The sequence below is a fragment of the Chlorocebus sabaeus genome, chromosome 11 (genome assembly GCF_047675955.1).
Source record: "Chlorocebus sabaeus isolate Y175 chromosome 11, mChlSab1.0.hap1, whole genome shotgun sequence".
NCBI classification, from domain to species: Eukaryota; Metazoa; Chordata; class Mammalia; order Primates; family Cercopithecidae; genus Chlorocebus; species Chlorocebus sabaeus.
The window spans coordinates 41,808,056-41,834,062 of record NC_132914.1 but is presented as its reverse complement, the minus strand read 5'-3'; the positions used below and the strand labels follow the sequence as shown (position 1 = coordinate 41,834,062).

General features: G+C 37.0%; 1 protein-coding gene across 3 annotated transcripts in view; it reads right to left on the bottom strand.

The window, feature by feature from the left end:
- The window catches only part of TMEM117 (transmembrane protein 117), a 570,252-nt gene that overhangs the window by 87,669 nt on the left and 456,576 nt on the right, over positions 1-26,007 (bottom strand). For all 3 annotated transcript variants that reach the window (XM_008002942.3, XM_008002945.3, XM_008002946.3), the window contains one exon: positions 11,430-11,589. In XM_008002942.3, coding sequence (XP_008001133.1) covers positions 11,430-11,589 — 160 coding nt within the window. The remainder of the gene's footprint in view (positions 1-11,429; positions 11,590-26,007) is intronic.

Here is a 26,007-nt window from a genome sequence, read left to right as displayed (position 1 = left end):
CTACTGATTCTCATACTACTAAGAGGAAGATCCAAGAATCTCCATCTTTAAGCAGAACCCAGGTGATTCTAATGCAGGTAACTATGATTGCAAGAATCATCAGTAATGATTTAAAAGAACATATTCCCAGGCACCATTACCCACTTACTAAACAAGAAACTTCTGGAGCTCTCCTGATCCAGAGTACTCACATCTTTGTAAAAGTTCTGGTGATTTTGTGTGTGTGTGTGTGTGTGTGTGTGTGTGATGGAGTTTCATTCTTGTTACTCAGGCTGGCGTGCAGTGGTGCAATATTGACTCACCCCAACCTCTGCCTCCAGGGTTTAAGCTATTCTCCTGCCTCAGCCTCCAGAGCAGCTGTGATTACAGGCATGTGCCACCATGCCCAGCTAATTTTGTATTTTTAGTAGAGATGGGGTTTCTCCATGTTGGTCAGGCTGGTCTTGAACCCCTGACCTCATGTGATCCACCTGCCTCGGCCTCCCAAAGTGCTGAGATTACAGGCGTGAGCCACTGTGCCCTGCCCCCAGTGATTCTTATGATCAGGTAACAGTGAGAGTCATTGCCTTAGAGTATGCCTCTATTTGTAGGTTATGGCTACATGGTTTCTCCTACTTCAAATTCTTGACATACCATCATATTACTATAGTTTTTCTTAGTTCAAACCAGTGAATATCTGAATGATCAATTGTAATTCAAAGAATAACTGAAATTTTTTTTCAACTAATTTTCTTCTGTCCATATTATGTACTTCTGACATGCAAAAACATCATACTTCAAGCATTTTTTAAAAATGTGACCATCACAAAAAAAACTTGTAACAAGAGGAAGGAAAAAACTGTCATGCTATCAATGAGAAAAGTGGATTCCTAGAAACAAACTGACTTAACTAAGGTCACACTGCCAGTAAGAACTATGGAGCCCTGACTTTAGTCTATTGCAAGAGTGTTCCCATCACTCACTGAACTTCCTGTCACCTGCAATGTGCTTTGTTTTCAACATTGTATGCAGTATATTATTTCATTTTATATGCACAATAGTACAATGAGTTATGAAAAAAAAGTATGGTCTTTGAAGTCAGACAGATTTTTTTTTTTAATTCTCATTCTGCTGAATCCAGACTGCATCTGTGTGCCTTAGGGAATTCTCATTTTCTTCTCATTTGTAAAATTATAGATAATATTAATAATATTATCCTTATTGGAAGATTTTGTAAGATTAAACGAAATAAAGTACATCTAAGCATCCAGGACAGTGCCCAGCACATAATAAGTGCTCAATGAATGTTGGCCTTTTAGTTTTTCTGACTTCTTCTCTCCCTCAACTCCTGTCTTATTTTTAGTCCAGTAGTGTTATCATTGCACCATTCTGCCCTTCTTAGTAGCCTGTTCCTCATTTCACTGTGCAGTATTCTCACTATGGTCTCCTATTACGGATTCCATATTTAATCTAACTACACTTGACACTGAGCCTCTTGGACAACATTCTCCAGCGTGCCTTTTCATGTCCAACTCCAGAGTTAATAAACCTTGACTTAGAAGTGTTATCATTGCACCATTCTGCCCTTCTTAGTAGCCTGTTCCTCATTTCACTGTGCAGTATTCTCACTATGGTCTCCTATTACGGATTCCATATTTAATCTAACTACACTTGACACTGAGCCTCTTGGACAACATTCTCCAGCGTGCCTTTTCATGTCCAACTCCAGAGTTAATAAACCTTGACTTAGAAACTGCCCATTGGGGTAGTGGGTAGGGGTTCAGAAGACCCAGCTTCTACATCAGGTCCTGTCACTGACTGACTTTATGACCTTAGCCAAGTTAAAGAACCTCCCTGGGCTTCAGCTGTAAAACTCAAGATATGAAAAAGTGATCCTAAATTTTCCTCCTGCTCTAAAATTTCATGACTTTATGATATTAATGAACTTGTCGGTCTAACAATAGCTCTTTTTCATTTCTTATTTTAGGCATGAGTTTAAAATGAATGCTCTGAATTACAGAGGATTGTTATACTGGCTTCCATGATTCCATTGCCTACAGAGTTCTTTTGCAATTTTTTCCTTAGTTTTATCATTGTAACTTTAAAAGTTCATAGAGGAGCCCATAGAAATACTTCATATTCCTGAAACTGTCCATTAAAAATAGTTACAGGCCGGGCACGGCGGCTGACATCTGTAATCCTAGCACTTTGGGAGGCGGAGGCGGGCAGATCATGAGGTCGAGGGATTGAGACCATTCTGGCCAACCAATATGGTGAAACCCCGTCTCTACTAAAAATACAAAAAAATTAGCTGGGTGTGGTGGCGGGTGCCTGTAGTCCCAGCTACTCAGGAGCCTGGGGCAGGAGAATGGCGTGAACCCGGAAGGCAGAGCTTGCAGTGAGCCAAGATGTCACCACTGCACTCCAGCCTGGGCGACAGAGCAAGACTCCGTCTCAAAAAAAAAAAAAAAAAAAAAAAAAAGGTTACAAAGCATCAGTCATCAGATCTGGGAAAAGCTTGCACCATAGCTTGCATTTAGCATAACCTATACAATTCTGACCTGAAGTATAGCCATGCTCTGAGTTTGGGTGCTAATAGCATGAATGTGCTAATAGACTGAATGTGTCAGTCTTCAATGCTGCACTTTTTTCACTGGGTACAAGTAGGACAATGACAAGTAGCAACTACTACACAGGACTTCCAGGGTCAACCTTGACACACATACAAAGATGAGAGTGACGGATAGGGCTGAAATATCCTTTTCACAGTGATAGTCAAACTCTAATTATAAGAAAAAGCACATTCATTGGAAAAATACAAATGCAAATGAGGTATATCTTGCAGCTTCAGCATGGCTTTGAAAAAATTCCTGCCCATGTGCAGTAGTATAGAATTTATCTCTCCAGTTTTTTAATCATGTTCTAGCTGTCTTTTTAATGAATACCTCAGGGACTGAAGCATTTTACTTTAAATTGGGATAAAACTGGAATGTCTCTATTCTCCACTTACTTAACCAAATCTTATAATTCCTTCAAACTATATTCTTTCCACGTTATACATAAAGACCGGAGTGATCTCTCCCATTCACGACAATCCCTCAGAGAATTTACTGTCAGTTTCAACTGTCATCTATATCATATGCTAACCAGACTTAGTTTCATTTTCAAGTGAATGTGTTTGTCACTCCAGTACCCATGATTGAATCCTAAAAGTTTTTGCCTGATAAACCCAATGCTTCCAGCTCACTATTACCTTCTGCCAAATTCCTCTGATACCATGGGCCACCTGTCAGGACATCTTCCTTGGCACTTCATGCAGGCTACCCACTTGGCTGGACTCCTTCCGTCTGTATGGACAAACTCACTGTGTTAAGTCTGTCTACTATTTGGAGATCTGTTGCCAGGACTGCTAATAAACATAACGCGGTCCCCCTCCGTGATTCTCCCTGAACAGTCTGTCTCCCCACTGTATTAGCAGTAATGAGGGAACGGAAAAATGGTGAGAGTAAATAAAGTTGAGATTTAACCCTGTAAGCACATACCATGAAGAGAGTAGGCATTTATGGTTAATCCAGGTATTACCTAAGTGATAAGCCCTTTATTCCATGTCATCACTTGGGACCCTGTAACAGAAGCCGGCACCATTGTGTTTTCAAATAGTATTTTTCCTTGAGTAAGGAAAAATGAAGATGTTAAACACATGTAAGGAGGAGCTTAAAATACTTTGAAGAAGTTATATAAAATATTCCCAAAGCTCAAGGAGATGTTAAATCTAGTGGACAAACATTTAAACAAATATTTCTTTCTAAGTAGCCTGTAAACGTAACTAGTTGGAATAACTTATCTTGAAAATATATTCTAACTTGTTAAAATATCATGGCTATTTAATCAACACAGGTTTATGCTTGTTGCTCTGCCACATGTTCTGAAATGATTGAATCCACTTTCCACAACTGTGACCTCAAAAGAAATGCTCTACTAAAGTCAAGTCAATGGGGTTTTACAATAAAGTCTACCAAGAGTCACAATGTCTATTTTTAAAGTAGTCAACCTACTTCTGAAAGCCACGCACAAAACAGAAAACAAACACACTTTAAATCTGTTACACGGTGAAATGTTTGTGGAATACAATTTTCATGATTATTTTTTCAGCGCATTAAGAATTGCTTTTCAGGAAATATCACTTCTCTCCAAGTGCCTTTTGACTATACCAAAGAGTGCTTTTTAACACCTAACTGCAATTTATTCAGATTTTTATTTAGATAGTTAATTACTGTAAGATCATACTTCAGTGAAAATGACCAAATGCAATATTATTGATAGTTCATTCTCCTGCTGTTGGTATTTCACCTCTTGAAAAATCACATTATTTGGTGCATGTGAAATAATGTTACATTAATTTCTTTGTTCTTTCACAAAGCAAAATATTTATGGTAAAACTGCAATGCACTAACCATGCTGTGGGAGTGAAAAAACTGATAAAATATTTCCTCTCCTCAAGGAGCTTACACATTACAGGAGGTATGTGTGTACACAGGTAACAAGCAGGTACTTAGATAAATTATAAGAGGGAGAAGTGTTGAAAGATATCAATAGTGTGAGGATCCAAAACTTGATCTTTGAAACTTTCTTATTCTTTTTAATAGTCTCTCCTCTATTCAGCTTCTGTTATGAACTTGATGCACATAAATCTAAGATATTACACAGACACACACACACACAAACACATCTGCACATATATATCTATGCATATAGGCACACATATATTTGTATGTATTGATATAAAAATATGAGTAGATTTCTGCTACGTCTATCACCTGCTTTCCATTTTTTTCTTTTTCTTTTTAAAATAATTTCCGATTTTATTATAGATTCAGGGGGTCCAAGTGCAGAATTGTTACATGGGTATATTATGTGATGCTAAGAATTGGGGTATGGATGACCATGTTGCCCAGTAGAAAGCACAGTACCTGATGGGTAGTTTTTCAGTTCATTCCCCTCTCCCCTTCTGCCCTCTCCAGTAGTCCCCAGTGTCTGTAGTTCCCATTTTTATGTTCACCTGTACTCAATGTTTAGCTCTCATTTATAAATGAGAACATGTGGTAGTTGGTTTTCTGTTCCTCTGTTAATTCACTTAGGATGATGGCCCCCAGATGAATCCATGTTGCTGCAAAGGACATCATTTCATTCTTTTTCATGGCTGTATAGTATGCCATAGTGCACAGGTACCACATTTCCTTTATCCGATCCACTGCTGATGGGCACCTAGGCTGGATGAACATATGTGCGCATGTGTCTTTTTGGTAGAACAACTTCTTTTCCTTTGGGTATAAACTCAGTAATGGGATTGCTGGGTTGAATGGTAGCTCTGTTTAAGCTGTTTGAGAGATCTCCAAACTGCTTTCCACAGTGGCCGAACAATTTACATTCCCACCACTAGTGCATAAGCATTCCCTTTTCTCTGCAGCCCTGCCAGTGTCAGTTATTCTTTTTAATCTTTTTTATAATAGGTCAGACTGACAGCTGTGAGATGGTATGTCATTGCAGTTTTGATTTGCATTTATGTGATGATTAGTGATGATGAGTATTTTTTCATATGCTTGTTGGCTGCTTGTTTTTTTTTTTGTTTTTTTTTTTTTTTTTTTGAGAAATGTCTGTTCATGTTCTTTTGCCCAATTTTAGATGGGATTATCTGTTTTTTTGCTTGTTGAGTTGTTCAAGTACTCTTTTAAATTCTGGATATTAGACCTGTGTTGGATGCATAGTTTGCAGATATTTTCTCCAATACTGTTGGTTGTCTTTTTACTCTCCTATTTCTTTTTCTGTACAAAAGCTCTTTTGTTTAATTAGGTCTCACTTGTCATTTTTTGTTTTTGTTGCAATTGCTTTTGGGGACTTAGTCATAAATTCGTTGTCAAAGCAAATGTTGAGAAGGAAGAGCCTTTTCTCATGGTTATCACTGCCCTAGGCCCATGGCAAGTACTGCCTGGCTACTGCTGATGTTCACACAAGATCCAATGGCTGTTTAGTCAGCTTATGGTAAATTCTGCCAGGCCCACTCCTTTCAGGAATGGGCTTCCATCTGGCCCAGGATGAGTCCAGACGTGCCATTTAGGAGCCAAGGTCTGGAGTCAGGGACCTCAGGAGCCAACTCTGTGCTCTGCCCCACGGTGGCTGAGCTGGTACCCAACCTGCAAGACAAAGTCCCCTTTACTCTTCACTGTGCTTTCCTCAAGTAGAAGGAATATCTCACCATGGCCACCACAGGTGGGGATGTTTGGGTTTCACCTGAAACCAGCATGGCCCTGGATGTCACCCAAGGCTGCCTGGTTACTCCTTATGTTCATTTAAGGCCCAAGGGCCCTTTAGACAGTGGGTGATGAATCCTGCCAGGTTTGAGTCCTTCCCTTCAAGTCAGTGGGTATCCTTCTGGCCCAGAAATGTTGTCCAGAGGTAAAACCTGAAATGGGGGCCTCAGGACTCTGCCTGGTGCCCTACTCTGCTGTGGTAAGCTAGTATCCAAGTTGCAAGACAAAGTCCTCTTTACTCTCTCCTCTCCTCTCCTGAAGCAGAGGAAAGGAGTCTGTCCTGGAGCTGTGAGCTGCACTGCTAGAGACTGAAGGAGGAGTGGTTCAAGCATTCCCTTGGCCACCCTGGCTGGTGTCTCACTAGGTCGCATGACACAAAGTCCACTGCCTCCAAGCTCAGCATAGCACAAGGACTAGTCAAGAAATTCCAAGTCCTTGTGGCCTAGACTGTCTTTCAAATTTATATGGGATCCCAAAGCACTTTAGCCTGCAGTTGGGAAGCTACCAGAAATTCCCCTCTGGCTAGGGCTGGTCTAAATGCTCTCTATGTGTACCAGCTGAATTTTGCCCTGTGTTGCATTCTGCTATGATAGGCAGCACTAAGTTCCAATGCAAAGTCCCACAGTCACTGTGCTCTCCCTCCCCTAAGCACATAGATTCTCTCTGTGCCACGTGGCCACTGCTGGGGGATGGGGGAAGAGAGGTATCAGCAATTCAAGACTGTCTCTCCTACCCTCTTCAGTGCCTCTTTCCTTAATACAATGTTAAAACCAAGTACTGTGATCATTCTTCTGATTTTTGGTTCTTATGGAGGTGCTTTCTTATATGGATTGTTGTTAAATTTCATGCTCCTATGAGGGGAACAATCACTGGAAGGTTCTATTTGGATATTTTCCTCCATTTGTCCCACTTTTTTCCTTTGTTTACAAACGTATTTTAACTCTTTTTTTAAAAATTGTGTAAATTTATGGGGTACAAGTGTAATTTTCATACACAGATAGATTGTGTAGTGGTGAAGTCGGCACTTTTAGGGTATCCATTACCTGAATCTTTTCCTTAACCTAGCAAAGATAGTAGGTGGGTGGCGTATGCCACAAATCAAATACTTATGCAAAGAAATAAAGGGATATATATATAAATCAAATGACATAATTACAAATACTTAATAGAAACTGAGATAAGGTTTTCCTTAGAAGAAAGTTTTCTCTACAATTTATTTCTTGTGTCCTGTATGTAGCACGTGTAAGTCACATTACATTTTGCTGGTATATGTTTATGCCCTAGTTCTAGTGAGTTTAGTAAAACCACAGAAAAATGTGATACAACAATAAAGGTAGAAAAATCCTATGTAGTAAATATCTATAAAAATTGATGATTTACTTTCTCTAAAAGTATTCAGAACTGGCCTGCTAATTTTATTAAAAATAATTTTTAAAAACTTCAGAAAAGTAGCACCAAATTATAATGGTTTCTTTTTTAAAAAGTTACAATGCCAGCCGGTCACGGTGGCCTGTAATCCCAGCACTTTGGGAGACTAAGGTGGGCGGATCAGCTGAGGTTGGGAGTTTGAGACCAGTCTGACCAACATGGAGAAACCCCATCTCTACTAAAAAAAAAAAAATACAAAATTAGCCAGGTGTGGTGGTGCATGCCTGTAATCCCAGCTACTGGGTAGGCTGAGGTAGGAGAATCGCTTGAACCCAGGAAGCGGAGGTTGCAGTGAGCTGAGATCGTGCCATTGCACTCCAGCCTGGGCAACAAGAGTGAAACTCTGTCTCAAGAAAAAAAAAAAAAAAAAAATATATATATATATATATACACACACACACACCTTTCTATAGTATAAGTGGAATTTTCTACCAATAGAAAACCTAAGATCGATTGCTTTCAAATCATTTAAATAATTCTAATAAGGACAGGTGTTTTAGTGACACTAATTTTACTTCTTTATTTTTCTTTCATCTGAAATATGTAAATATGGGATGAATTAGAACACAGTTTACTTGGTTGTGAACTTGCTAGGATATTTGTCTTACATATTTTCAAATGCCTTGAGTACATACGCTTTCTGGGGCTCTATTTCGTTAAATTAACTCTCTTACCACATGTACTAGTTCCTATAACTTCTACATGATGCTCACAAAGAGGGATACAGTTTGCAGAAGACTCAGTGCTGAGCTGTCACTTCTTTATCCTCATCAAGCAGTTATTACTCTGGGCCTAATCCTGCCATGTAAGGCACTTTGCTTGGGAAGCACCAGGGATATGAAGAGTTATAAGGAAAAAGTGACATGTTGATTTGCAGTTTAAGTAAAAAGTGCTACAGGAGTTCTGAAGAGGATGTGATCACGTGGCTTTAATGAAGAGAGAGTTGAAATGGTCTCCAATGGTAGGATCTAAATGAGCAGAACAGAAAAGGCACAATCTGTAGAGGAACAAGAGACTTCTGACACTGGGGAATAAGTGTTCTGTGGGCAAGTGCCCAGCAGCAAATACTTTGATCTAGGTGGAACTAGAGCATAGAAGACATGGGAGAAGACGGATTCAGGGCCAGACCATGGAAGGCGCTCAGAGAGCTCCCAGAGGCTGGACTCCTCTTGGACAATGAGGAGTCATGGACAATATCTAGGGCTGAGAAGTGTACTACATGATATTTCCAACTGGAAGGTTATAAAGAAGAGCTGCATAGGGCATATGGTACAAAGGGACATGGACGTGTGATGGCAGAAGGTCCATGGGAGATTACTTTACAATAGTATAGAGGGGAGTCAAGACAAGAATGGTGGCAAGGAAATGAGAAAGAAGAATGGTATTAAAGGCATAGAGAAAGATAAATCAGTAGGCCTGGCTAGCTGACTTAGTGTTAGGAGAGAGAGAAAAGAAGAAGTTAAGAGACCTAAATTTGGGGGCTAATTTTTTACTCATCTTTATTTTAGAAACCTATTAATTTGGAGTTTATAGCCCAACCTCTCTCCCCTTTTCTTTCAGATGAACTCATCGCCATAGCCTCCCATGCTGAGCCCATGAGTTCCTGCAATTCCTTCCTAGGAAATCCAGAATCAGGCCTGACAGCTAGAGAAAGGGTGGTTGCACTCTGAGATGTTGGCAGTAGCCATTTTCTTCCATTTGAATGAGAAACCTGGAAAGACTGCTTTACAATAAGAGAAAAAAAAGAGAAGGCAGAAATAAAAGATAAGAGACAAAAAATAAAGGCTAGGTCTGGATTCCCTGTTACACCCTGGTGTCTGCTTTCATGTGTTCCTAGAGGCAACTACATCCCTCCTCTTGAATTGGGTAGGATATCCCTAAAATGCAGCAATACCTTCCTCCTTTGATTAAATTAGCTTGGCAGGGTTATTGCTACTTGCAGCCAAAATGATCCAAACTTAAATATTCCTCAGCATAAACTCTTCATCATCGGTCAGTTGGTGCTCTACTCTCTGAACACTTCAGCACGTTATTGACATTTCACATTGTTATGATATTTTTTCATCTAGAATGTCTTTCCCTTCCCCTTTGCTGACTCTGCCTATGTAAATCCTGACTATCCTTTCTTTCTTCCATCTGTCTTTATTAAGCAGTTTTGGAATGAATCCATAATATCTGTAAATTACAGTGTTATATTTTCCCACTTGAAGTCCTTGATTTTAGTGAACTTATTGGAAAAATACTTAAAACTTACACAAAGAGAGTAGAAGCATGAGGATGGTAATGGACAATCAAAGAATTTATGCTCTCAAATCTATGAATGTAAGCAAATTCAATTAGACAATAGTCTACTTGGCTACTAATACCATTGACTTTAAGATGTGTTCAGAGAGGTATCAGTAGGCCATTTGGCCAATGTGGACATTTTATATGAGGAATTATATTAGTTAGGAAATAGAAGAATATTTTTATAAGTAATGCATGATACATTATTGCATAAGTGCTAAAAATTCAATTCTGTAGATATCCATGGAACGTCCTACAGCTTAGTGAGAGACAGATCTAGAACCTGCCAATGCTGTCTGACTCAAAGTCAGATTGGAAAGCTTTTTCCATTGCTATTTCACGAAATAAGAAATCTATCAATTTTCAAATGCGACAAAAATATTCCGTTTTATCTCTTCAAATAACTTTTTTAAAAGATAGTGTATTTTAAAACATTAGCCATTAAAATAGTCATATACTCAAAGAACCATCTGGAACCTAACGCCCAAGATCTATTATTTAACAAATTTTAAAAAATCAATAAATAAACTGCTATTCTCTTTTGAGACAACACTGAATATCTCTCATAAAAGCCTCTTTTTGCCTTTAGAAATGAGAAAATCAATCTGCTATCCTGTGAAATCTCACATAAATTCAGAATACAATGGAGTATTCCTTCAGTAATCATAGTCTTTAGCCTGGTGACTTACAATGCCTCAGGAGGGAAAAAAAATTGCCTTATGAAAGCAATAAGAAAATGTCTAACAAATGGATGGATATTTAATGAGCAAGATAAAATGCCAAGAAATAGCAAGTGTCTCTTTCTGTCCCATTCAAAAGAATATTCCTAAAACCCCAAACGGTCACACCAGATTATATGAGTAACACTGGTTAGTGTGATGCTATTGTATGAAAAAATCTGTTGCTAAGCAGGGCAAAAATATGGTTTACATGAAAATGGAATGATCTCTGGTGAATACTGAAAGAAAGTAACAATTTCCATAACCAGAAAAAGAATTTTTACATCACTCCATTTCAACTGCTATAAAACCTCGAGTTGCTTTGACAATTGCTTTTCCCTGCTTTGCTGCTTTTATATCATCCTCATGTCTGCAGCTTTCCATTTACTATATGACAGGGTTTTTGGTTTTTGTTTCTGAGTGTGTTTTTTCCCCCTAAAGCCTAGGCAGAAAATACCAACGTGCTATATGGTTTCTAGGGGCCCACCTTGCAATGTTCATAAAATACATTTTTGGTGCCCCTCTTACAAAAGTCCAATTGGCTTTCCTCCCAGTATAACAGCTGAAAATATAAACAGAGAAGGCCCCATTAATAGTAATTGTAAATGCTGTACTTATTTAGATTTATGGAGCCTGCTGCCATATCCTGTTTGTTATACTGGGAACAGAGCATGCAGCGGCTTTGGTGAGGGGAGGGAAACACACTTACCTGCATCACAATAAGGAGGTCAAAGACCAAGATAAAAGAAGCAAGGAATGCTCTGGAAACTTCATCACTGGGCAAAAATCCCCGATTCAGCTTGTCCCAGCTGATCCAGTCCGTTGTAATCACAAGTACAACCACAGACGTCAGAGTAAAAAGAACTGTCCTGTAAAGAACAAGACACTCATTAAAGAACATAAGGCATAAAATATAGATACTAGAGAGTGCATGTTATCTGTGTTGTATTAAATGTCTGCCCCTTGGTAAGTACCTACCCTAAGGTTTATAAGCCAAAAGGAAGATGAAAAAGGTTGGCCGGGCATGGTGGCTCATGCCTGTAGTCCCAGCACTTTGGGAACCCAAGGCGGGTGGATCACCTGAGGTCAGGAGTTCGAGACCAGCCTGGCCAACATGGTGAAGCCCTGTCTCTACTAAAAATACAAAAAAAATTAGCCAAATTGGTGCTCCTGTAGTCCCAGCTACTTGGGAGGCTGAGGCTGGAGAATCGCTTGAACTTGGGAGGTGGAGGTTGTAGTGAGCCCAGATTGCGCCACTGTGCTCCAGTCTGGGTGACAGAGAGAGATTCCATCTCAAAAAAAAAAAAAAAAAAAAAAAAAAAAATTAAATGCCTTCTTTGAAAAGCAATTAGGAAAAGTTATAATAGCATCTCTTCCAAGATTTTCCCTAAAGAACATTAAGATAATAATTATGGAACAAATAATTAACAACAATTTTAAAAATGACTTTGGTTAGTGCAGTAAGTGTCCCAAGAAAACACTGTGTGTTGCTCTTAGTAAACCTGTACACTGTTTACTAAGCATAGTGGACATGCAACGTAAGAAGATAAGGCAGATGGTGAATGGGTGAGGAAATCTTTGGATTCCATTATCCTTCTACAAAGGGAGGGATAGTTACACCAGACTCATCACCATCTCCAAGACTTGATAAGCTCCATACAGGGACCACCTCTAAAAGCCAATAATGTAGCTTGTTCTCATAGGACATACATCATCCATGGCTTGTGGTCCAGTGACCTCTCTCCATGTCAGAGCACCTACTCCCTGCTATAAGATACTAGGAGCCTGACATTTTTTCTTATCTATCTTTTTAGCCCCCATAAAATCTTGCATAAGTATACACAGATGGAGTTCAATGAGGGTTAGTTGAAACTAAAGCATTTTTAAAAATCAGAAAATTACTCAAATTAGTCTTTAATGCTGACTTTTAAAGTAGATCTGAAATGTGGGTGATGGAAATTTAATCTGCCAGAGAATTGTCCAAAATGTAGTCAAGCCTGTGCTTTTCAGGGCTATATTGATGGCTAGATATTGTTTAGAATTATAAGAAGAAAAAAACCAATTATTTGAAATTAACTTAATCAGATAAAAATGCAAGAAAGAAAAAGGAAATAAAGGAAAACAGAAGAAAAGACATAGAGGTGAAATAACATTGTAGAACACATACCCCTTTTGGCAATTAACAAAACTGGTTTTGCCCTCTAATGTCTTATAATAATTGAAATTCATAAAAAATAATATGAATCTTCATAGAATTCTCTTTTCAATTGTACGTAGTATAAACCCCTAAACCAAAAATTTGGTTTTCCTTTTCATAATTTCTTATTTGAAGCAAGTTATACTTTGATATAATGGATATAAAGAAATGTTTCTTATACTTTTTCTCCTCATGACTGGAAAGATACATTATTTTTTAAAATTTTAGAAAATAAACATTCCTATTAAAACTCATTATTTTATTAAAATTGCAAACTTTCAAAAGAATTTGACTCATGACCTCTAAAATAAAAAGTACAGATTGTCTCCTGCTATGGTATAGAGTAACTTTGACCACAGAAATTCAAAGGAATTAAATAAGTATGGGAGAAGTTCTAACTAATTATTATAACTCGATAGATAGAAATTGCAAGTATTATATAATAAGAATAGCGGGACCTAAGCAAAATTTTCTCCAGGTTAAGTCTATGTGTTTTTGATTTTGTTTTCTTGAGCTTGAGAAACCTCAAACAACTCTGAATGAAATCACCACAATTTCTTTTTTCAAGAAGGAATATAACAACCTCAATGAAGAATAAATATTGATTATTATTCAAAGTTTTTTGGGTAATAAGGATATTTTCTCATCATTCTTGGCTTTTCAAGTGCATTTCCCACAAGGATGCTATAAATATATACACTTTACAGGATGCACTCATATGGCTGTATAGGTTGGTAAATAGTTGGGGCCCCAATTTTCTCATGTCCCATTTTCTTTGCCTCCCCAGTCTCCTTCACAGAGCCTCTCACCTACCTGTTATCCAGCACTGCCTGGTTAACCTCTGGTGAAACAAGGGTACTCTAGTACCTCACTCTAGTTCTATGGCCAGTATGTATTCTATTGGTCAGAGCCTGTAGTCCACAGGCTCTGTGATATTTTTAATATCATTACTGCATTTTCACCTGGAACCTCCTTTAGTAAAGACAGTTGATTAAGAAGAATTAATACTCTAATGTTACTTCATAGGTCTAAAAATGTAAACTGATACTGTAAAATTAAATATTTATTCAGAGGCACATTTTTAGGTGTGAAAGTCTAGGAGTTTGGAATAAGTGTCTGCTGAGCAATTGAAACCTCATCTATTACAATATTTATAAAGGAACTATTCTAGGAGTCAGCAAGATAGCAGACTAGGAGATCCTCTACTCATACCCTCCCACAGAACAATAATTTGGCAGCTATTTATGGACAAAAGTGCCTTTTCCTAGCTTTAGGATTCAGATACGAAGTCCAAGACTGATCACGGCTGTCTGAGAGGGCACGCCTGTACCCAGTCCCCAGGCTTATGAACAGTGGTCCTGGCTACAGACCCAGAAACAGCCTCATCCCCCTATGAACTTGGCTACAGCTCCATTTGGCCTTCATCCTGCCACCAGAATCATCCACCAAGGAATGAGGGAGGAGTCATGCCCACATACACTTTGTACAACAGACCTGCTGATCTCAGCTCCAGCTGTGGACCCTAAAGAGGCCCTGTAATTCAGCTCTAGCCATTCTCACCTGTAGTCTGAGAGCATTTCTGTCCACACAGGAATCTGCCAGGAGATATGCCCATTCACGCCCTGGTGGCAGTCCCACCAACTTTGGTCCCACTGTAGATGCTGAAAGACCCCTTTAACTTTGTTCCAGCTTCTCTCAGCTGTGATCTGAGAGCAGTTCTGCCCACCAAGGGACTTTATAGAAAACATGCTCATCCATGCTCCCAGAAATGGGCCTCAGGCTGAATATTGATCCTGAAGTAGACCTGTGACCCAGCTCCAGCCCTGCTTGGCTGCAGTCAGGGGCAGTCTTGCCCAGTCAAGAACCTGGCAGGAGGTACATTTGTCTGTGACCCTGGAGAGAGATCTAAAAACACTGAACTCAGCTGTGGACCCTGAAGCACCTCCTGTAACTCAGTTCTAGCCCCTCTCAACCATAGTCCAGGACCAGTTCCGCCTGACCAAGGATCCACCTAGTGACCCAGTGGGAGTCCTCCTAAGAACCTGGAGAGAAAGACATCGAATAGCCTACCTGGTAACAGGCCTACCATCTGTGGAGCCAACTGTAGAATCTAAAGCACACCCTTGCCCTAGTGTCAGTTCTACTGCCCAAAGTCCAATCCGTCTTGAGACCAGACAGAATTCATATACACTCGTGCTCCTTGTAAGAACCAGCAAAAGTCACGTGACCCAGTTAAAATTCCAGTTGACCGTGATCCCACAAGAAATCCTAACAAGCTGGGAACACTATAGGAGAAGATCAATATCCACCAAAGCCAATCTGTAAAGACTTGAACGGGTATTTGTTCCTTCAAATGCAGACACAAATGCAAAGCTACACAGATAATAAAGAATCAGATAAACAAGACACCACAAAAGGAAAGTAATAAGCGCCAGTAACAATCCCAAAGAAATTGAGATCTATGAACTGTCTGACAGAGAATTCAAAACAATCATATTAAAGAAGATCAATGGGATGGAAAAGGAAACAGACAACTAAATGAAATCAGAAAAAGAATGCATGAACAAAATTAGAAGTTAATAAAAAACAGAAACCATAAAAAAAAACCAGAAATCCTGGATTGAAGAATACAATAACAGAACTGAAAAAATTCAAAAGAGACTTATAATATCATATTTAATCATGCAGAAAAAAAATATCAAACTTAAAGACAGGTCACAGGAAATTAGCCAGTTACAGGAATGACAATGAAAAAAGAGTAAAGACAGTATACTAGGTCAAGTGGCTCATGCCTGTAATCCCAGCACTTTGGGAGGTCAAGGCAGGTGGATTGCTTGAGGTCAGGAGTTCGAGACCAGCCTGGGCAACACAGTGAAACCCTGTCTCTTAAAAAAGAAAAAAAGAAAAATCAGCCAGGCATAGTGACCTGCACCTGCAGTCCCAGCTACTTGGGAGGCTGAGGCAGGAGAATCACTTGAGCCCATGAGGCAAAGGTTGCAGTGAGCCAAGATCACACCACTGAACTCCAGTCTGGGTGACAGGGCAAGACCCTCTCTCAAAAAAATAAATAAATACAATATATATAGAAAGAGAGAATACTAACCTATGGGTACCATCAAGATAATAAATACATGATTTATGAAAGTCACAGGAGAAGAGAGAAAGAAAGAAACAGAAGGCTTAAAGAAATAATACCTGAAAACTTCCCAGAGGGATATAGACATCCAAATTCATGAAGCTCAAATAATCTAAAGAAGGACCTATTCAGAGAATATTTTTCTGAGACACATTACAGTAGTTCCCCTATATCTGTGGTTTCACTTTCAATGCTTTCATTTACCTACAGTCAGTCAACCAGTTTGAAAATACTAGATGGAAAATTCCAGAAATAAACAATTCACAAGTTTTAAATTGCATTCTGTTCTGAGCAGAGTGATGAAGTCTTACTCTATCCTGCTCCTTCTTGTCCAGGATGTGGATTATCCCTTTTTCCAGCATACTGACACTGAGTATGCTACCAGTCATTTAGTCACTTAGTAGCCATCAACAGATGGCTGTTGTGGTATTGCAGTTTGTGTTCAAGTAATACTCATTTTACTTAATAATGGCTCCAAAGCACAAGAGTAGTGATCCTGGAAATTTGGATATACCAAAGAGAAGCCATCAAGTGAAAAGGTGAAAGCTCTTGACTTAATAAAGAAAGAAAACAATGGTATGCTGAGTTTCCCAAGATCCATGGTAAGAACAAATCTTCTACCCATGAAATGAAGAAGAAAAAATGTAAATTCATACTAGTTTTGCTGTTGCACCTCAGACTGCAGAAGTTATGGTCACAATGTGTGATAAGCAAAGATGGAAAAGGCATTAAATTTGTTTGTAGAACACATGAAGAGAAACAGGTTCCAACTGATGGCAATTGAATTCAGTACTATCCACAGTTTTAGGCATCCACTGGGGATCTTAGAATGTATTCCTCACAGATAGAGAGGGAATACTTTATGATCAAATTGACAAAAGTCTTAAACAAAGAGGGAAACTTTAAAGCACCAAGAGAAAAGAGACTCATCACAAAGAAGGATACCCTGATAAAACTATTGCTGAATATCTCAATAAAAAACCTTGAAAATCAAGAGAGAGTGGAATGATATATTCAAAGTGTTGAGGAAACGAAGAGTTAAAATAGAATACTATATCCAACAAGGCTGTCTTTCAGAAATGTAGGAGAGAGAAGGAGTTTTCCACAGAAGCTGCGGCTAAGGGAATTCATTGCCACTAGATCTGACTTTTAAAAGAATACTAAAGGTAGAACCTAATGCTAAATTGAACTGAAAAGATGCTAATTGACAAAATAAAAATATCTGAATATATAAAATTCACTAGTAGTTAAAAATACAGTCAAGTTCAGAATATTGCAATAGTTGTATATAAACCACTTGTAACTTTAGAGTAAAGTGGGGTGGGGGAGGGGGGAGAGATAGCGTTAGGAGATATACCTAATGTAAATGATGAGTTAATGGGTGCAGCACACCAACATGGCACAGGTATATATATGGAACAAACCTGCACGTTGTGCACATGTACCCTAGAACTTAAAGCATAAAAAAAGTATTTAAATAACTATAGACACACTAATTTGTTAAAGATATACAATCTAAAGAGATGCAGAGTGTGACATCAATAGCATAAAATGTTGACTGGGGAGTAAAAGTGTAGCATGTTTGTATGCAACTGAAGTCAAGTTCTTATCAACTTAAAATGGAATGTTATAAGATAATTTATGCAAGCCTCATTGTAACCACAAAGAAAAAACCTCTAGTAGATACACAAAAGACAAAAAGAAAGGAATTAAAATATAGGATTTTAGAAAATCATCAAAATACAAAGGAATACAGCAGGAGACAAGGAAAGGAACAGAAGAATAGCAAAACATTTTAAAAAGTGGAAGTCATAAGTCTTTACCTATCAATAATTAGTTTAAATATAAATGGATTATATTCTTTCATCTTAAAATGCAGAGTGACTGAATAGATTCAAAAAGCAAAAACAGGAGTCCATTATATGCTTCCTATAAGATCATCATCAGTTTAGTCTTAAGGACACTCATATGCTGAAATGCAGGAATGGGAAAAGATATTCTAATCAAATAGTAACCAAAAGACAGCAGGGGTGGATATATTTAAATGAGACAGAATGGACTTTCAGTCAAAATCTGTTATAAGAAACAAAGAAGGTCATTAAATAATAAAAAAAGGTCAATATATAAAGAGAATGTAACAATTTCAAATATATATGTATCCAGTACCAGGGCATCTAAACATACAAGGCAACTACTAACAGAACTGAAAACAAGAGACAGCAATACAATAATAATAGGGGACTTCAATTTCTATTTGCAACAATGAATAGATCACACAGATCAAAATCAACAACGAAACAATAGACTTGAATAACACCATACACCAAATGACTAACAAATATATTCAAAACATTCCATCTGAAGCAGCAAAATGAACCTTCTTCTCCAGCACACATGGAACATTCTTCAGGATAAGATCATATGTTAAACCACAAAACAGAGATTAAAAATTTTTAAAAGATTGAAATCATCTCAAATATCTTTTCTGACCACAATGGTATGAAACTAGAATCAATAACAGGAAGATTTTGTAAAATTCACAAGCATATGAAAATTAAACAACATGCTACCTGAACAACCAATGGGTCAAAAAAGAAATCAAAAGGGAAATCAAAAGTATCTTGATACAACAAAAAATAAAAACAGAACATACCCAAACTGATAGGATGCAGTAAAACAGTTCTAAGAGGGAAGTTTATAATAATAACTGCCTATAATAAGAATAAAGAAAGATTCCAAATAAAACACTAAATTTTATACCTCAAGGAACTGGGAAAAGAAGAACAAACTAATGCCAAAGTTAGTGGAAGATAGGATGTAACAAAGATCAGGGCAAAAATAAATCAAATAGAGACTAAAAAAACAATGAAATACCAACAAAGCCAAAACGTGGTTTTTTGAAAAGATAAACAAAATTGATAAATTTTTAGCCATACCAACCAAGAAAAAATAAGGGACTCAAATAAAAATATAAATAAAAGGGAAGACATTAGAACTGATACCACAGAAATACAAAGGGTCATAAGAGACCACTCTGAATAATAATATTCCAACAAATTGGATAACCTGTAATAAGGATAAATTCCTAAAAACATACAAGTTACCAAGACTGAATAATGAAGAAGCAGAAAACCTGAACAGACCGATCATGAGTAAGTGATTGAATCAGTAATCAAAAACCTCTAAAGAAAAGTCCAAAACCTGATAGCTTCACAAGTGAATTATATCAGAGATTTAAAGAGGAATTATTATCAATCATTCTCAAATTCTTCTAAAAATTCAGAAGGAGAGGATACCTCCAAATTCATTTTAAGAAGCTAGCATTATTCTGATACTAAAGCCAGATATGGATACTATAAAAAAAGAAAACTATAGGTCAATATTCCTAATGAATATAAATGCAAACATTTTTAAGAAAATGTTCTCAAACCACATTAATAGTACTTTAAATGAATACCATGATCAAATGACATTTATCCTTGGGAAGCAAGGATATGTTAGCTTACACAAATCAAAAAATGTGATGCATCACATTAAGAGAATAAAGGATACAAAGCATACGATCATCTCAAATGCAGAGAAAGCATTTGATAAAATTCAACATTATTCCATGATAAAAACTCTCAACTAATTAGGTATAGAAGAAATGTACCTCAATGGAACTAAGGCTATATATAACAACCTCACAACCAACATCGTACTTAACAGTGAAAAGATGAAAGCTTTTACTGTAAGATCAGGAAGAAGAAAAGATGCCCACTCTCATCATTTCTATTTAACATGGTACTGAAAGTTTAGTCAGAGCAATTAGACAAGAAAATGAAATAAAAGATATCCAATTCAGAAGGGAAAAAGTTAAACTGTTTCTGATTGCAGATAACATGATCTTACATACAGGAAACCCTAAAGACTCCACAAAACAAAACAAAACAAAACAACAAAACTGTTAGAACTAATAAACAAGTTGAGTAAAGTTGGAGGACAAAAAATCAACATACAAAAGTTAGCTGTGTTTCTACATACTAATAATAAGTCATCTAAAAGAGAATCAAAATAATCTCATTTACAAAAGAATAGCAAAGAATAAAATTCTTGGGAATAAATTTAACCAGAGGTAAAAGATCTGTACACTGAAAATTGTAAGATGTTAATGAAAGAAACTGAAGAAGAGACAAATAAATGGAATACTTCCTATCTTCAGAGATGGGAATACTTAATACTGTTAAAATGTCCATATTACCTAAACAAATCTTCAGATTCAATGTAATCCCTATAAAAATTCCAATGTCATTTTTTCAAAGAAATCAGAAAAACTTTTCTAAAATTAATATAAAACTATAGAAGATGGTGAATAGCCAAATGAATCTTGGGAAAGTAGAGCAGGGCCAGGCACAGTAGCTTGTGCCTATAACATCAGTGCTTTGGGAGACCAAGGTAGGAGGATCTCTTGAGACTGGAAGTTCCAGACCACCCTGGTAACATAGTGAGATCTCGTTTTTATATTAAAAAATTAATAACTAGCTGGGTATGATGGTGCATGCTTATAGCCCCAGCAACTCCAGAAGCTGAGGTGGGAGGATTGTTTGAGTCCAGGAGTTTGAGTTTGCAGTGAGCTATGACAGAGAGAGACACTTGTCCTTAAAAAATAAAAAAGAGCCAGAAATAAACCCATACATAGACAGTCAACTAATCTTTGACAAAAGCACTAAGAATACAAACAGAATGGCATTGTGATAAATGAATATCCATATGCAAAAGAAAGAAAACAGACTGCTACATCACACACAAATATTAACTCAAAATGGATTAAATACTTAAATGTAAGGCCTGAAAACATAAAACTCTTATAAGAAAACAGGGGAAAAGCTCCTTGACATTCGTATTGGCAATGATTTTTTTTGGATATGACACCAAAAGCAGAGGTAAAAAAATAAAAAATAAGCAAATGGGATAATATCAAAGTAAGAAACTTATGCACTGCAAAAGAAACAATGTGACAAGGGGTTAATATTAAAAATATATAAGGAACTCATACAAGTTAATAGCAAAAAATGAAATAACCTGGTTAGAAAATGGGCAAGGGATGTGAATAAACATTCCTCCAAAGAAAACATACAAATGCCCAACAGGTGTATTAAAAGGTGCTTTATCTCACTAATCATCTGGGAAATGCAAATTTAAACTACAATGACATATCACTGTTAGAATGGCTATTATCAAAAAGACAAGTGGTAACAAGTGTTGGTGATGGTGTTAAGAAAAGGGATCCCTAGGCTGGGCGCGGCGGCTGTAATCACAGCACTTTGGGAGGCTGAGGCAGGGGGATCACGAAGGAGTTCGAGACCATCCTGGCCAACACAGTGAAACCCTGTCTCCACTGAAACTACAAAAAATTAGCTGGGCATGGTGATGGGCGCCTGCAACCCCAGCTACTCGGGAGGCTGAGGCAGGAAAATCACTTCAACCCGAGAGGCAGAGGTTGCAGTGAGCTGAGATTGTGCCACTGCACTCCAGCCTAGGCAACAGAGTGAGACTCCATCTCAAAAAAAAAAAAAAGAAAAGAAAAAGAAAAGAAAACAGATCCCTTTTACATTGTTAGTGGGAATGGGAATATAAATTGATTCAGCAAGTATGCAAACAGTAAGGAGGTTCTTCAAAAAATAAAAAGTAGAACTACTATACAATCCAGCAATTCCACTTCTGAATATATATCTAAAGGCAATTAAGTCAGTATCTTGATTAGATATCTGCACTCTCTTGTTCATATCATCATTATTCACAATAGACAAGATGTAGAACAACCTAAGTACCTGTTAATGGATGAATGAAGAAAGAAAATGTTACACACACATACACAGACACACACACAGACACACACACACACACAATGGGATAGCATTCAGTCTTAAAAGCGACGAAATCTTTCCATTTGCAACAACATGGATGCACCTGAAGAACATTATGCTAAATGAAATAAGCCAGATATAGAAAGACCCATACTGTATGGTATCACTTATATGTGATATCTGAAAAAGTAGAACTCATAGAAGCAAAGAGTAGAAGAACAGTTATCAGGGATTAAGAGTGGGGAAAACTGGGAGATGTTGTTTGAAGTGTACAGACTTTCAGTTATAAAACGAATAGGTTCTGAGGATCTAATGTCCAGCATGGGTGACTATAATTAATAATACTGAAGTTTTACTTGAAATTCACTAGCAAGGTAGGTATTGAGTGTCTTCACCACATGCGTACATACATGTACACACAATGGTAACTATGTATGATGAATATGTTCATTAATTTGATTGTGTTGATATATGCATAGGTGTATCAAATCATGTTCTGTACTTTAAACATATACAATTTTGTTAATTATACCTCAATAAAGCTGAAAAGGGGAGTAATTCTTATGCTAAAAATCTCATTGTGAATAAAGTAATTAAAATTAGTAATTAAAACTTTTTTTATAATTTGATATCTACTTTGGTAATTAGAATTTATCGTAACATTTTGTGTGAGAGATTCCTGAGGCCGAATCAGCACCAATTCACCTCTTGGATGTTTTCATTATTTGATATATTTATATAAAATAAAATACTCTTTCTAAGAGCTCTTGATAAGTGGTTTTCCAGCTTTATAATGTACTTCCATTTTGACAAAGGGTATTGCTACAGATCTCAGGGTATTGCTACAGATCTCAGGAAACAGTTACTGGTAACATCTTATTACTCCAAAGGGAAATTAAAGGAGGTATTCTGTCTGATATTTAATATTTAATTCTCCAAAAGGAATAAAAATGGAAATCATTAAATATGAATGCATACAGCTCAGAGAAAAAGACCTAAAAATAAAATCTCAAGAGAATGGAAAAAAGAAAAGAGGGAGCAAAATACTTTTTAATTGGTCATATCACCTCCAAAATTATGCTCAGTGCCTTATGTAGATATAACTGCAGATGCAAATGTATTGCATGCCATTTGTTTTTCTGAGCCACTTCTTGTAAAATTGATAGACTTTACCATGCTACAATAATTTAGCCAAAACCATTAGTTTGAAAGAGCCAGAGCTCAGTTAGTTGGGTTATACAAAGAGTCACTTTCTGTAAAACTGTCATGAAGGAAATAGTAATAATAGCAAATTACTGTTTCAGACATATGGCACTGAAGCCAAGCACTGGTATAAGGTCTTTATACAAATTAACCGCAAATTAACTTATGTAATGTTTACTACTACCCCAATACCATCCCACCCAATTTAAAAGTACTGAAACTGAATCACAGAAAGTTTCAATAACTAAATCAAACTTATAACACATACTTTATAAATTATATAACATATAAGATAGAAATGATGTAAGATGGTTCAAGTCCAGGCTGACTCATGACAGTTTTTGTCATAAGCACTGCACTGCAATGCCTCTCATAGGAAGCACTTGAATATTACCCTCCTGTTATCATGCTTGTAGCCAGGATTTCATTGCTTTTCGTTTTTCATTATAAGTATACTATTGTAAAATCATCATCCAGAAGTACTTAACATTGAAAAGTAAAGCTGACAGAGACTGTCAAGGACTGGCAGGGAACAGTTAAAAAAAATTTTCATGGCAGTGAAAATGGAACTTCATGGATGTTGGCCATCAATGCACCATTCTTGGGTTTTTATTTAACCAATATGGTGGAAAAGGTGTTTAATCTGGACCATACTTCTTGGGGGGTTTCCATTTCTCTTTTCAAGTAGTATGCAATTAAACAATTATCTGGATTATTTTCCTTTCAGGCTGCAGCCACTGCCAACATGACACTCTGGCTCATCAATTCTACCCCCTCTGGTTCTGGACACTAGTCAAATGGAAAGAACTCATACATAATTATCAGCTTGAGTGGTTGGAATCTTCATTATCATGATTCCATATTTCCAGTTAGTCTATTTCCTTTTCCTCAATTGTTGCTAATACCTCTTACGTTAACAGAAATTAGCATGTGAAACTAAGAAGGGTTAACAGAGCTTTGATAACCCAATGGTTCCTAACCTCTGGGTTGGGCTCCTGAGAATCACAGAGTTGTTGCTAAAGAAGTGTGAATGCATATGTGCACTAAGATGTCGGTAAAGTGAACAAATAAACTGCTTCCATAGAGGTTAGGCCACCTGCTTGTGTCACAGAGGCTGCCAGTTACAGAACTGATGAGCATTTATATCTACTGACACTAAGGATTTGCTTTGTAGTAGAGTTCAAGTTTTATAATAGACCACTTTTTCTGTTCAGCTAAAAATCTGCAGAAATTCTCAAAAATGTAATATCATCTTGATACCATTTGTTGGAAACATCCATTTTAGAGCCTACTCAATTGTTTACTATATATGGGATTAGAGACATAGTAGCACATGTAAATAAATCCAGATAATCTCCCAAAACAAGGTTTAATTCATAGTCTTAACTGCTCCTTTATTCTAACTCCTGGGTTTTCTAAAATACGGAACTTTTACTTTAGGTATCTAAATTTATGGATATTGTTTTCTTTCATTCATTACCACTTAAGATAGACTTCTTGAGTAGTCAGCCTGAAAGCAGTCATTAAATCAAAGAGAGAAGAAGTGGCATTAGGTTTAGATAATTCACAAAGGGTTACTCATTTATGGTGGTTAACTATCACGCAATTTAATTTTCATTACACTGGTAGCAAAAATGCGCAGAATTACCTAATATAAGCTGATTGCCAAAATTTGATGATTTTTTTCTATCAAAAATAGAAACTTCATGTGATTCGACATAATAAATACGTTTTATGTGTTTTAATACATTAACTATTATTCACGTTCTAAATGTTTGTAATCTGATTCCAGTCATGAATATCATATTCCTTATGTTCATGTTGCACAGTTACTATGAAATCTTAAGGGAAATAAAAATAACTTTTATTTCTTTTTACAATACTAATGCTAAAATGTTGGAGTGCAACCAAAAAAAGCCAAATAATGCATCTGTTTCTTACAGAAAAATAAAAGTCTGTGAATCTTATTAAAATGGAAAGGTTTAAAGTTAACACTAAAATAAAAGAATGCATGAAGCGGGATAGCAAACTTAATTTTAAAATTAAATTATGATATAGTCTCACATACGAAAATGTTAAATACATGAAACAAAATGTGGCATTACAATGGAATTTAAAACCATTAAATGTCCTAATTTCTAACCATGTTGTTTATGAGAAAAAAATAAAACAGGCAAAAAGCAGAAGAATGCTTTCCTTCATTTTTCACTGCAAAACCAAGAATCAGTTCAAATATTCAGTTGCCTGTGAACACTAAGTACCAGCACACTGAAGTCACAGATGGCCATGAAAGAATGCCAACACTTTTCATTTTGCTTGTTTTAATGATCAATATTGCCACTGCAACTCTGTAAGAAAAGCAATCACCACTCATGTACTCAAGCCAGTTTATCCTGAAATATGTGGGTTTACGGAACCCTGAAGCCCAGCTGATGAGGTCAACGTTGCTGTTTAGGAAGTGGGGAAGGAAGTGATTTGGTTCTCTTCTGGTTTCCTACTCTTGAGATGAGGAAACGTCAAGGGAGCATAAAGGTAATGTTTGCCAAGTGACCTAGTGAAAGAGTACAGCTTTTCCATATGGCTTTCAGTAAGTAAATGCTGCTGCTGGTTTTTGGCCAACCTGAACACATTTGTTAAGATAGCATCCTTGAGAATGGAGATGAAGTTATGAACTTATCTTGTTTGTGGCTCCACTGAGATCCGGAGTCTGTAAAGGAAATTACTAGACTATAATGTTGTCCATTAAAATACACTTTTACGTGTTACTTATATTTGTATATCTCTATTACTTCAACAAGAAAAGAACCCTGAGCACAGCAGCACCTCAAAAGTGTACACAAAATAAAAAGAAGGAAACAACTTGGTAACACTTGTTCCTGACAGGCCATAAAAGAGGTGGCTGAAA